At 47.9% G+C, this 12,709-nt stretch overlaps 1 protein-coding gene across 2 annotated transcripts in view; it reads right to left on the bottom strand.

Annotated features, from left to right (window-relative positions):
• Positions 1-12,709, bottom strand: part of COL5A1 (collagen type V alpha 1 chain) — a 127,618-nt gene that overhangs the window by 10,332 nt on the left and 104,577 nt on the right. For both annotated transcript variants that reach the window (XM_052668038.1, XM_052668039.1), the window contains exons 39-62: positions 12,353-12,460; positions 12,095-12,184; positions 11,964-12,017; positions 11,237-11,344; positions 9,848-9,955; positions 9,226-9,279; positions 8,423-8,476; positions 8,115-8,222; positions 7,965-8,018; positions 7,770-7,877; positions 7,305-7,358; positions 6,885-6,992; positions 5,746-5,799; positions 5,415-5,468; positions 4,896-4,949; positions 4,422-4,475; positions 3,582-3,689; positions 3,100-3,153; positions 2,947-3,000; positions 2,542-2,649; positions 2,117-2,170; positions 1,694-1,729; positions 808-861; positions 212-470 (exon numbers count right to left, since the gene is read on the bottom strand). In XM_052668038.1, coding sequence (XP_052523998.1) covers positions 212-470; positions 808-861; positions 1,694-1,729; positions 2,117-2,170; positions 2,542-2,649; positions 2,947-3,000; positions 3,100-3,153; positions 3,582-3,689; positions 4,422-4,475; positions 4,896-4,949; positions 5,415-5,468; positions 5,746-5,799; positions 6,885-6,992; positions 7,305-7,358; positions 7,770-7,877; positions 7,965-8,018; positions 8,115-8,222; positions 8,423-8,476; positions 9,226-9,279; positions 9,848-9,955; positions 11,237-11,344; positions 11,964-12,017; positions 12,095-12,184; positions 12,353-12,460 — 1,951 coding nt within the window. The remainder of the gene's footprint in view (positions 1-211; positions 471-807; positions 862-1,693; positions 1,730-2,116; positions 2,171-2,541; positions 2,650-2,946; positions 3,001-3,099; positions 3,154-3,581; positions 3,690-4,421; positions 4,476-4,895; positions 4,950-5,414; positions 5,469-5,745; positions 5,800-6,884; positions 6,993-7,304; positions 7,359-7,769; positions 7,878-7,964; positions 8,019-8,114; positions 8,223-8,422; positions 8,477-9,225; positions 9,280-9,847; positions 9,956-11,236; positions 11,345-11,963; positions 12,018-12,094; positions 12,185-12,352; positions 12,461-12,709) is intronic.

Genomic DNA, 12,709 nt, shown 5'->3' with positions numbered 1-12,709 from the left:
TTTCAGGAACAGCTGTTTTGAAACACACATCCCCATTTTTCTCCATGTCTCTAGGTCTCTATGACCTCTGTGATCAGCCATATTCCTCAGGGGGCAACAAGGGCCTGGGAGTCCCCAAAATCTTTCTCTTCCTGCACTGAACCATATTCACCAGCTGGAGTTGGGAACCCACTGTGTTTTTTCCCTGTGTCCCCTCTGTCCCAGGACGCACCATCTGGGAAATCAGGGTGACAGAGCTGGAGATCCTTGCAGGTACGAGCTGGGTTATGTTGAGTGCCCAACGGATGCTTCATCTGTTCAATTTCCAGTTTCAAGGAATTCAGTGAGCCGAAAATCTCCTCCATGCCATCTGCATAGTCCATGTAGTTGTCAGCATTTCCATCATCCACCAGCTGGCTGGCATCGATGTTTCGCCTGGTCCTCTTGGAAGACTGGATGGGCAGAGGCTGGATGACTTCTCCAGGAGGACCCTGATGGATGGGGGAAGAAGATGCAACTTCTCAGTGGAAATAGGGACGAGACAGAAGAAAGAGCCAAAGCAGCCACCAGTGCTGAAGAACTGCATGACAAGATGCACACTAGGATCTGAAACACCCGTGGCGGCACTCAGGAAAACCCCAGCCACCAACGTTGGTTCCTGCTTCTCTTGTTCTCCTCTCATTACTAATTCTTCCATTCACCTTCTGCTTTCTTCCCTGGCATCCCTAACAGATGTCACTCCATTGCAGGACTCCTGAAATGCTGACTCTTTATCTGGAAATCTACATGATGACACCCATTAAGTTTGTGTTATGGAGCTGTACTTACAGGAGGCCCTGGGGGCCCAGGAAGACCCGATTCACCCTTTGGACCAGTTGGACCCTAGGTGGAAAAAAAGGAAAAACACAAGTCACTCAGTAAATAGCATTTGTAACTGATACAACAGCCCAAACTTAATTTTTTTTCCACAGTCTCTAGCAGTAAATGTTTCCTTCCTGCCCTTCTAGTCACACAAAGAGGGTCTCTCATCCCCACGACCCCCCAGTAAAATTTGTGTTTTGGTTATTTTCTGGTGCTCGGTAAGAAACAATGTCAAACACTTGGGATTAAGCAGATCAAGATTTAGCAGGGATCAAATTTTCCTCAGGCTTCCTGCAGAAAAGGAAGGATCTTTCAGTGGATGAAAATGTTACCTCCCCAAATCAATTCAGCAGATTTCAGAATCGAATCCAAGCTCAGAATTAATAAAACACTGAATTCTTTATGGAAAAACAAAAGAAACAAAACAAAACAAAAAAAGACTTTAGGAAGTTGCCCAAGAGGAATTTTTAACTGCCTGAATAGGAGATCTGTAACATGAAGCTCACTTTAGTGTTGCATTTCTCACAGAGTTCCTCGTTCTTCAGCTTGCCACCTCCTGCTTCACAGTCTATTTTTAATACCCTCTGCACTACAGTAGTAGTTTTTCTCATAAGGACTATTCACTGCATTCCTCCTTATGATCTTTGCTACACTGATGTTCAGTGAAGTACAATGCATGTAACAGAAACCATCCCCAATTATAATTTCTGAGCTGGGATAGTCTGAAAAGGCTGCATTTGCTACAGCCATCTTTGGCTAATTGCCTTAACGCTGCTGATGTGGAGGAGTCACAGCAGGCTGAGCACTTAATAAGAGATCCTCAGCCTCTTCACTTAGCAATGTCTATACTCACTGATGATCCTTTAGCACCTTTGGGACCAGGTGGACCCTGCATAGAGAAAAATACAGAAGGGAGTTAGTATCTTTGTTAGCAGAGAAGTCAGCCTCTCCTGAGAGAGAGAGAGAACACCACCATACTAGTTTCTGCATTTTGTATTTATTTTATTTATTTTTTACATTCACTCCCTTTTTGGGCCCATTTTTCAGACGAATGCTGCTTTTTTTTTTTTCTTCCAAGCATATAAAAAAGCACTCCTGAAACACATCCAAGTGCTGTTATTATGCTCAGCTGGGAAATCCCCATTGCTGTTAGCATCATCACATGAAGTCACTCCAGAAAGGCTGTGCTGGGTTATCTGGGAACCCCAAAGTGACCCCAGAAGGGCTGCACAGTTCCCCAGGAGTCTAAAGGTTACCTTTTTTACTGGTCACATACCGGTAGTCCTGGTGGCCCTGGGGGTCCAATTGGTCCAGAGGGACCTGTGATACCCTGAAAAATAAGAGCAGAACAATATTGATTTGCAGGCAGCAATACTGGTCCACAGCTATGGAATTAACCACTGGTTTTGGAGGACCAACTGGTTTTGGAGGACATAAAGATTTGAAGCTTAAATTGGTTTTTAAATGCGTGTGTGATCCAAACAAGAGTATGGCACACAGTTCTGAAAGTCAGTCCTCCTGACACATATTTGTGTTACCATCTCTCCAAGTCTACTCAACTCTTCTCATGCGACCCTCAAGAATCTTATTTCTCCTAAAATGGGTCATTTCAGAGCATCACTATATTTCATACATAGAATAAACCACATTCAGATAGAAAATGTGACTCAAAAACGTTCTCACGCTGAGATTGGCATTTACCTGCTCTCCCTTGGGTCCTGCAGAGCCCTGGGGGCCTGGGAGACCTCGGTCGCCCTTTTCTCCCTGCTCACCTGGCGGTCCAATAAGACCAATTAAACCTGGATGACCCTAGGGGAAGATAGCAGATGTTAATTACAATCTCTCTCTGCAGTTAACAGAATGCCAAATTTACCTGTGAAAGACATTTCATAGGGACAAACCCAAATATCTAAGCAAGGTGACAGGAGTGCATAGCTATCCCTGACATATGGAAACAGCTGAATAAGGTGAAAGCACTGCCCTTTTGCAACAGGAAATGCTACAAATACATAAAGAGAAGCACTGCAGTGGAGAACCTGTTCATTTTGCATGTGAATGCCAGACACAGACACCAGGCCACCCAATGGGGTCATGCACGGCACTTACCTTTTCTCCTTTAGGACCAGAGTCTCCTTTGAGGCCAGGCAAACCAGGTGGGCCCTTTGGGAGACAAGAGGGAAAACAAAGGGGAGAATGAATTCATGCAAAAAGCCTTCTCCCATCTCAAACACTCATTCAGATCTGATGGTTTGGACATACCAGTGGGCCAGGGGGGCCGTCTGGGCCAGGGGATCCTGGAAGGCCTTGTTCACCCTGTAAAACAGTGCAGTCCTCTCAAAGTCATCGTTCACAACAGTACTGCTCCCAAATGATTATGAACCCACCCTCATCTGGCCACTGTGCCAGAGGATATTTGCCCTGTTTTCTTGCAGATAAAGGCAAAAATACGAGCATAAATATCTCTAGTGGAAAAGTGGCTTCTGAGCTCAACGGAACATTAATGCAGAGAGTGCAAGCAGACCCAACACTCAGTAAAACACGCTGGGTGATGGTATCCATCACTGTGCCATTTCCATTGAGGATGTTTCATCTGTTCTCAGGCACCTAAGCATGGAAACCGTCTGCTCCCTTGCAGACAGCATCTTACATTGGGAACAAAGCATCTTCCAAGGCAGATGGGTTACAGCAGCAAGGCCACCAAGAAGCTTTCTTGGGTGAGAGGAGTATTTGGGAATACTCACAACTGGACCAGGAATTCCCCGAAGGCCATCAGGGCCGGGTTTCCCTGGAGCACCCTGGGGACCGATTGGGCCTGTCTTCCCAGGAGGCCCTTCCAAACCAGCTTCACCCTGGATGCAAGAGACAGCATGCCTTAATATGCACTGGGGCACTGACCCATCTTTTCAGAGACACAGCAGGATATCACGGAGCGAATGCAATTCCCTGCACAGCATATAACATTTTCCATCTGCTGGTTTTCTTACTGCTCCCTCCTTATCCCTGATGTGCCGAGGAAAAGCGTTCTCCCAAACAACTTCACTTTTCAGACTTGTCTGTTTCTGCTGATTTACAGCAAGAACAGCCTTTGCTGCAAGCTCTCCAGAGCACAAAGCTTTCTTTGCTTATGTCCTGGGAGATGTGCTAGCAGAGCATGTCCTCCGCCATCAGCATTCCTGAGGCTGCCACGACAACTGGAGCTGTAATTTGCAATCCCACTTTACATTTCCCCCATTACCCCTACAGAAATAACAATGGTCCAATAATGCTGTGCTAGCTCTGGGATATGATGGAGGACTCAGCGTGCCATTTCATTGACAGCACATTAAATTGCCAAATATGGCACTCTGTCATTTCAAAGCAAGGAAAACACTCCCATGACCTTACCAAGCTCTGATTATCTCCACGGAGTTCATTAAAAGATAAAAACACACATTTAGACTTGAGGCCAGTGATCCCAAATTCAGGCTAATTTGTTGTAACGCAGCAAAATCAAATCACTGTCTTTCAAATAACAACGTCAGAGGGTGAGCAGCTTGGCACATGAAAGACACAGTAAGAAAGAAATCCCATTCAGCTCTCACCTTGGCTCCTTTCTCTCCTTGCCTTCCTTCAGGACCAACAGGACCAGGAGGGCCCTACAGAATAGATGCAAAACTCAGATTACCCTGATCTGCAACACTCTAATGGAGTTACCAAAACAATGCCACATCCACAGGAAAGAAGGCAACACAGAGGCAAGTCTCTCTGAAAAGGTTTACAAACTAGCTTCTTGCTGCACAAACCCCTGGGCTCTACCAGCAAGGGAGGAAATGTTGGAGCAACTTTTATTTCCTTTTGGGTATTAGAATCTTAAAACAAAACAAAACAAAACAACCAACAATGGAATTCAGCTCAAAACTTTCCCATTGATTTCCAATGGCTGTAGATGGCAGACTTTTTTTTTTTTTTTAAAAAACATGCTACTGCCTTACGTTTACTTTAGACTAGTAATAAAATTAGCTTATAAAAAATGATACAAATACACGTGGAAAATCATTCTTAAAAGATCTGCTTACCCTTTTTCCTGGGGGTCCAGAAGGGCCTGGCTCTCCCGTGGGACCTGGGGACCCCTAGATGGAGAGTGGAGGAGAAGTAGTCATAACTGCACCACGAGACATGGGAGGAATGAGTGAAGTGTGTAAAACTCAAGCAGAGACACAGAGTTTGTTCCAAACCAGGGTGTGGGTGGCTGGTACAACTCCTGACACCTCCCTGGGCTGCAGGTGGTACCTCGTTTTATCTCTTCCCGCCATGTAATACCATAAGGCATGGAAAATTTAAAATGAAAGGCTGGATTTTTTTTTTCTAGAAGCTACTGTTTGCTTTCTGGATGTATTGCTGAGCAGCCTTGGGTGGATGGCAGCAGCCAGGGTCACACAGACAAGAGGGAGGACAGGACTGGGAAGGAGCAGAGGACTTGCTCAGAGGAAGCTGGTGGGAATTTGCTGCCATACATCTTTCTGTGTCAAACCCTTTGCACCTGCACACAGTAACCATAGGGACTGAACACAGATCCCATCCATCCAGTTACTCACTGTCTGACCAGGTTCGCCATCGTCACCTTTGTCACCAGGGGGACCATCTTGACCCTAGAATACGAGAAGAAAGAAATAAACAGGCAGATGGAGGGTATGAATGGAGCTAAATAAAGCATTGGAAGCAGCAGGTGTTGTTCAGCATGTAAGTTTTGCATTGCTACTGCCCCAAAGGCTGCAGCATGGTCAGAAGAATGGTCTTACGGTGGGACTTCCCACCCTTTCCCCAAGAACAGTAAATGACAAAAGAGTTAGTGGTGAATGAACAGTAATCAGTCGTGTTCCATCAAAAGGAGGAACCTAACTGCCCCTCTGCGAGACAAACACTTACAGCTGGGCCAGGCTCTCCAGGAGGACCAGGGTCACCAGGGAAACCAACTGGACCCTGCAAAGAGAGGAGAGAGACATCCCCAGGTCAGAATCTGCACCTGCAAACCTGCAGAGCACTCGCACCCATCACTCTAGGTGCAACATGTGCGTTCACCCTGGGGAGCAAAATCCCAATTCCCTACCCTCAAAGCTAAGCCCAGATCACATCCCAGCTTTGCGTGCTCAGTAATTTCAACCTGTCACAGTTACCAGCTCAGCTCTGCAGCCAGTTTACACAAAGCTCCAGCATCAACATGGGATTTCATCGAGCTTTTCATAAATATATCAGACAAGTGACAGCGGAATCCTCTCAGCTCTGGGGAATGCAAAGATTAGAAGGCTTTGCTTTTCCTTTCCATTTAATGTGTAACATTTTTCACCTGAAGATACTCTCAGATCATTCGACGACTAAAATAACTTCACCACAGTTCTCCCTACAATCCTATTGTGCACTTCAAATGATCCTTAGAGCAGTGCTCAGACAATAGGTTTCAACCCATAATGCAGCATCCCAAAAACCATCTGTTAAGGGAGATGACTAACTCCCCTGCCTCCTCTGCTGCTTCGTACCATCTTTGCTTATCGCATGATGAATTTCTTCAGCCAACAAGCATCAAAGGAGCAGGCAAGACAAATATCGTACCATTGTCAGCTGGTATAAATCAGTACAGCCCTGCTGGCTTCAATAGAGCTACAACAACTTGCATTAGCGGGGATCTGACCCTGGAGATACGGCTCCCAAATTCACATAAATCTCCCCCAGGCTATTTTGGAAGCTTTGCTTTGGTGCAGAGGACACTGGCAATGCATAAACTCAAGTGCAAAGAAGAAGTACCACCTTCTACATAGGGATGGGTTTTCTGATAGCCTGCAAAATGAGACTAACAATTCAAGTATTGCTAGAAGACAAGGTACAACTGGGTCTTTTCCTCATTAGCACTCTAAAGGAATGGGATTATCATTGCATAATATTAGATGGGCAATTATCTGGCTGGTAAACAACTTCAGATTTCACAGAATTCTCTGGAAAGTGTCTTCCCATGTGAAAATCTCCACGAGGCAAGACAAGGAAGTGCTATTTTGACAGGAGGGGGTACTTACAGGGCTGCCTTTGGGACCATCATCACCTGGTGGACCTTTAGGGCCAGGTGGACCAGCAGCACCGGAGGGACCTGCTTCACCCTTTTCACCTCTTTCACCTTTTGGACCCTGTGAAAGAAAAAAGTTGTGTCTATTACTATTACTGATCTCTAATTATCCTCTGATCAGTTCTGGAAAAGCCTGTCTGTATCTTAAAACACGAAGACTCAGTGGTGTTCATGCTGTCATGCACAGCCTGCATTCGCTGACTTGAAGCTATTCCATAAACACCCCAGAACATGGCAGTGTCTCTGTGTGATGCCCACACCAAGGACATGGCTGGTTCAGTCCCTACAGCCCCAGCAACGTCTGTGCATCTCTGAAACCCCTTTAGTCAACTTTTTGGTGGAGAAAAGCTCTCCTCCACAGCAGCAGACTTACCGGCAGGCCGACCTCACCAGGCAGACCGGGCTCACCAGATTCACCAGGCTCACCCTACAGGAAGGAAAAGAAGATGCCCACAGTTACAGGATGCAGACCTTTCTGCTGATTTGCTCAACCTCTGAGAGCTGCAAGCCTCAGCAAGTCATTGGACATTGAGCATCACAGTTTTCTTTTTCAGGTACATTTCCACCTCCTTGGCTTATATTAACAAATACGCACACAATACACATATACACATGGATCTGTTTACTTAATTGAGAAGAAATCACTAATAGAAGTACCTCAAGGACAGCACTACATGCACTTCAAACTGGGAGAAGCCTCCTCCCTTCAAATAGCACCTATTCATTCACAGACTGTGCATGACTGCAGCCACGCATTTACCCCATCACCATCCCACTCACAGCAAGTGTTGGAACAAACCTCCTGCAGCCCTCAGTCAGGTTGGAGTGCATGCTTTACCTTCTCTCCTACTGCACCAGGATTTCCTATTCCCCCAGCAGGACCTTGGGGTCCATCTGCTCCTGGTGGGCCGGAGGGGCCTCTGGGCCCAGGTGGACCTGGTGGACCCTGAGGGAAAGAGGAGACATTTCAGACAAGCTCCTTGGAAAAAACACGTACATCAGTGATGAAAATGGGAGGAGAAAAGCTTCTTACCATTTGCCCAACATCACCTGTTTCTCCCTTCTCACCAGGAGGTCCAGGCAAGCCCTGTGCGGGGGTAGAAGGGGATAATTGTAGTCGTGAATACATCCTGCAGAGCCTCAGCCCTCATCACCCCAGCCCCCTCTGGATGCTGCAGCTTACCTGCAAGCCCACAGGGCCGGGGGGACCGGGGAAACCTCGAGGTCCTTCATCACCTTTCTGACCAAAAAGGCCTTGCTGCCCTCTGGGACCTGGCTCTCCATCAGCACCCTATGAGGAAACAGTCTGATTCAGCTTAGCATGGGCACATGGCAGGCAAAAAGCCCATCCCCACCACCTCCCCCTGCAGCCAGCAGCCAAGCTCATCCACACGCACTGGGTACGAGCAGCTCCCAGCAGAAACTGCAGTTCTGTCCAGTGCTTCCCAGCACTGCTTTTGGGTAAGAAGAATTCCTGCTAACAGTACTCACAGCTGGACCTGGCTGACCAATTGGACCTTGTGGGCCTGTAGGACCTGGTGGACCCTGTCAGGAAACAGAAGTGCAAAGTCATATTTAGGAGTGAAAAACCTCACCTGTACAATGAGAGGCTCTTGAGCATAGCATCCATTAAATCTGCATAAATTCTCAAGTGAGAGCAGGGGAAGGATGGAGTCAAGCCTGGATGCACCAGGGTCCTGCAGGACTGGTGCCCAAGGACACACTTAAGCTTATTTTGCAAAACACTTTCCGAGGGAGGTGGAAGCTGGAAGTCTTTCTGGGAAGAAAGAAGCCATCTGTGCATGTCTGTGTAACATAAGATGTCCCACAGATCACCCTTAGCCCAGCATCACCTTCTGCACGTAGGTGCAGGGCCAAGAAGCCAAAGCCAGCTTAACCTGACCTCGTATTTCAGCACATTTACAGGAGAACCTGTACAATTTATTTTCCATTCCTCAGGCTCTGAACACACAAAGGGACCTTCCGTGTGTCACACGCATCTAGAAAAGCAATTGCAGCCAAATGCCCAACTCCAAAGGCAAGCGTTGCTGATGCTTGAGATATTTACAAAGTATGTAAGTGAGAGGGAAGCATCTCAAGGGAGCTGGAGGAGAAAGACACTTCAGCAGGCACTTTCATTTTTACACCGTGGGTGAATTTGACAAAGCAAAGGAGAAGAGAAAGGAAAGATGGGACGAAATTAAAATGAGACCATTCTCTGGTTGCAGCAGGTTGCGTGACATAACCACACGTTCAGCCAAAAAACAGCCACAGATGACATCCATCACACTCACCTGCTCCCCTTTGTCACCCTTGCTGCCCTTCTGTCCAGGCTCTCCGATCTCGCCCTGCAGGTGCAAAGAACACAGTTAGTTCACCTGGGGACCATTGCCACATCTCCCCACCCAGCAGTCATCCTGTGCCCTGATGCCAATTCCCACAGAACCAACCCAGTGAGTTCTGAAAGAGGCCAAAGATTCGGCTGCTCCAGGTGTAACCAAACCCTCTGGTATCCTTAAGCTTTCCTGATGCAGAAGCATCATCCCATGAGCTTGTTAGCAATGATGAGTGATACATCCCAGCTAACGTTTTTTAAGAACCCTCCAGTCCAGAGAGGCTTAATGAGAGAGTGGGGAAAGGTAATTAATTAGGAAAGGCAACGCACCCAAAGGCAGGCCACCTGCTACAGGCTTAGGGAAGGCTGAGAGCTTCAGCTGAGAAGTGCTTGTGAAGCAGTCAGCCTCAATCTCTCCCAAACCCAACTCCACTCATCCCAGGGGACTGCAAGTGCCATAAACCACCACTGTGTCACAACAGGCTGCAGGTCTGACCCAATGCCAGCAGAGTGGCTATGGGGTAGACGGCCCAGTTCCTTCCTAGTGACCCCGCACAGCAGGGATTGCTGTTTGTTCCCACCTTGTCTCCATCCTCGCCGGGGGGGCCAACTGGACCTGCTGGACCCGGGAGTCCCACGGGGCCCTGGATGCCGTCCCGACCTGCTGGTCCTTGAGGACCCTTCTCACCCTGGAAGCAGAAAGAGTAGGAAGGTCACGCAGAGCTCTCCTCCATCCTTCAATTGACCCATTAAAGGCCATTAGCATTGTATTCAGCTGCTAATGACCCCTGCCTTGTACGGGCATGCATAGCAAGACTGGCCTCCAGCTGATATCTCTCGGCAGCTCGCTCTCTAAACAAGACAAAATTTCTATCTTCAGAGATAAAACCCAAGCAAATCTAAACGGTGAATACCCAGATCACAGATGCAATTTCACTGCTGTGGCAATATAACTAGATTTAATCTGAACCCTCTGCCATCTCCCTCTGGATGACAAACAAATCTCCAACTAATTTTTACTTCCACAAGCCAGTGCTTGCTGACGCTAGGGCTGGCTGTCCATGGCTAATCGCTGAATAATGGCCCTGAGCTCCCTCCTGAACCTCTGGACAATGGAAAATACATGAAGCAAATAAAGCAATCTCTGCTGGCCTCCCACTTAAACATCTTCTTGTACTCCTCAAGCCTGGAGCCTTTGCTCAAATTTGTTTGTTTATTGGAATCGAACAGTAGATAGTTCTCAGTTTCCTCGTATATAATTTAATTGCATCCGAGTCTTGGTGCTCTCTTCTGAATAATTAGATGCCACACAAGTTGCCTATTCATCTGCCCAAGAGCATATCCCATAGACACCGGGAAGGACAGATGTTTGCAAGGCTGATTCACTGGCAGATGCTTGCCTCTGGACTAGCTGCTGGAGTTTCTAATAAGCCAACAAATGTGGAATACACTGGCTGATAAGCACTTCTGATAGCAACAATCAATCAGTGCTACTGCCTTTCAGTCTGAAATCAACAATGCCTGCATTTGCTCCTTTTGCTGGACCTGGGTGAGAACTAAAGCAACCCAGAAGTCAGCAACGCTTCCCTGCAATACTACTGGGGTGAAAGTTACAACCCTCCCCTCCTTTTCCTCTGGGACTGTTGCAGCATTGAGCCGCTCAGCACCAACCCAAAAGCAGCATCCCGCCCACTGCCCTGCCTGCCTGCTGCATCTCCTGCTTGTGCTGGGGGAGCAGAAGACGTGACAGCACGTGGGCTGGGTGCTGGGCAGGACCATATGGCACAGCTCTGCTCACAGCATCTTTGCATGGGTGTCAGCAGACGGACCAGCACGCTCGTGCTGCAGGAGGCACGTAGCATCTTTCCCTTTTTTTCCCTTCTCCTTTTTCACACCTCGCCCAGTCTGTCTCCATGTTCAGCTCCATTTCTACAGGGTCCACAGCCATTAATCTGTGAGCTGGTACTTACTGGTGCTCCCTTTTCACCTGCAGGTCCTGGAGGTCCCTGTGGTCCAGGTCGCCCTGGCAAGCCGATGGGGCCAGCTGAGCCCGCAGGACCTCGCTCACCAGGAGAGCCCTGTGTGGGGAAGGAGAAAGGAAGATATTACTGGAACATCGGGTGCTATCTATATACAGGAAGAAAGAAATTCAGCAGTAGGAAGCTTCAGATGCACCAACTCAATAAATGAGCACATTTGAAGGGGCAACTTCCATGTGATGGCTTGGTACCATCAGCCCAAGTTCTGCAGATCCTTTTTAATTAAAATCCCTGGAATGGCTGGTGCAGGGAGCTCAGTTCCTGAGGGCACATTATCAGTTTGGAACATGTGCATGATCGCTTCATGGTTAATGCAGCAGGGAGGGTTGCACAAGGAGTATTTTCTTCCAGGAAGGCTGCACTGACCAAGACTCTCAAGTGGGAACAATTTTCAGAGGGAAAGCTGGTGACTTAGAAGAAAAATACTGGATGTCCTGGATCATCCTAGTTCCCCCAGCTAGTCACGTATATTCACAGCTAACACCATAAAATAACTGAGCAATTACATGTGTCTTGTAAAATAAAGCAATATCCAGCAAGCCACTCGTTAGTGCAAAGGGAATAATGGATGAAGCCCTAAGCTGTGACTAACCCACTCACTTAGCTTGCCAAGCTTGTAAACGTGTTAGGTGGTGCCTGGGAGGGCAAGGATACTCACTGCAGGACCGGGGGGGCCTGGGGGACCTTCGTTGCCTTTCAGCCCTGGAGAACCCTGGAAGATGGGAAAAAAAAGAGTCATTAGGGGAGCAGTGTGCTGCGCTGCCTGGGCATCCTGTTGTTGATACTTACAATGGGGCCAGGCAGACCTCTCTCTCCAGGGAAGCCTCGCAAGCCTGGGGGACCATCCTTCCCTGGGAGGCCAGCTGGACCAGGGTCCCCCTGCAATGATAGGGACAAAGAGCTGAGGATCTGTGGGTGCTCTCTCTGTGCTCAAGCCTCGACGAGACACTGTGAAACATCATTTCTTTCCTGTATCATCCCTCTCCACCTCTGGCAGAGGGGAAGGTGTGCAAGGAGGGGGAATCCAAGTAGGCTGCTCATCCCTACCTTGGTCCCTTCCTTCCCAGTGAGGCCAGGAAGACCTTGTTCACCTGGGGGACCTGGAGGACCTGGATGTCCTCGCTCACCCATTGGACCAGTTTCACCAGTTGGACCCTAAAGAAACAGAAGGGGGAGAAGGGGAGAAGGTTACAGGCATTAGGCACTGAGAACTTCTGGAATGAATGCATTCACACAAATGAGATACTATTACTGAAGTTATCAAACTTGGGATACTTCTTAAGTATTGTACTGTCACGTTGGTTCATCCTTATAGGGGCATAAGTGACTGATTAGGCCCATGCTACATGGCAATTGCTGACACGTGGGCACTGATGGTGACGAGTGTATGGCAAGGCACAGCAC

This window comes from Tympanuchus pallidicinctus, unplaced genomic scaffold (assembly GCF_026119805.1).
Source record: "Tympanuchus pallidicinctus isolate F22 unplaced genomic scaffold, pur_lepc_1.0 scaffold8, whole genome shotgun sequence".
Lineage (NCBI taxonomy): Eukaryota > Metazoa > Chordata > Aves > Galliformes > Phasianidae > Tympanuchus > Tympanuchus pallidicinctus.
The sequence above is the reverse complement of the archived record's forward strand: the minus strand, read 5'-3'. Positions and strand labels throughout refer to the sequence as shown.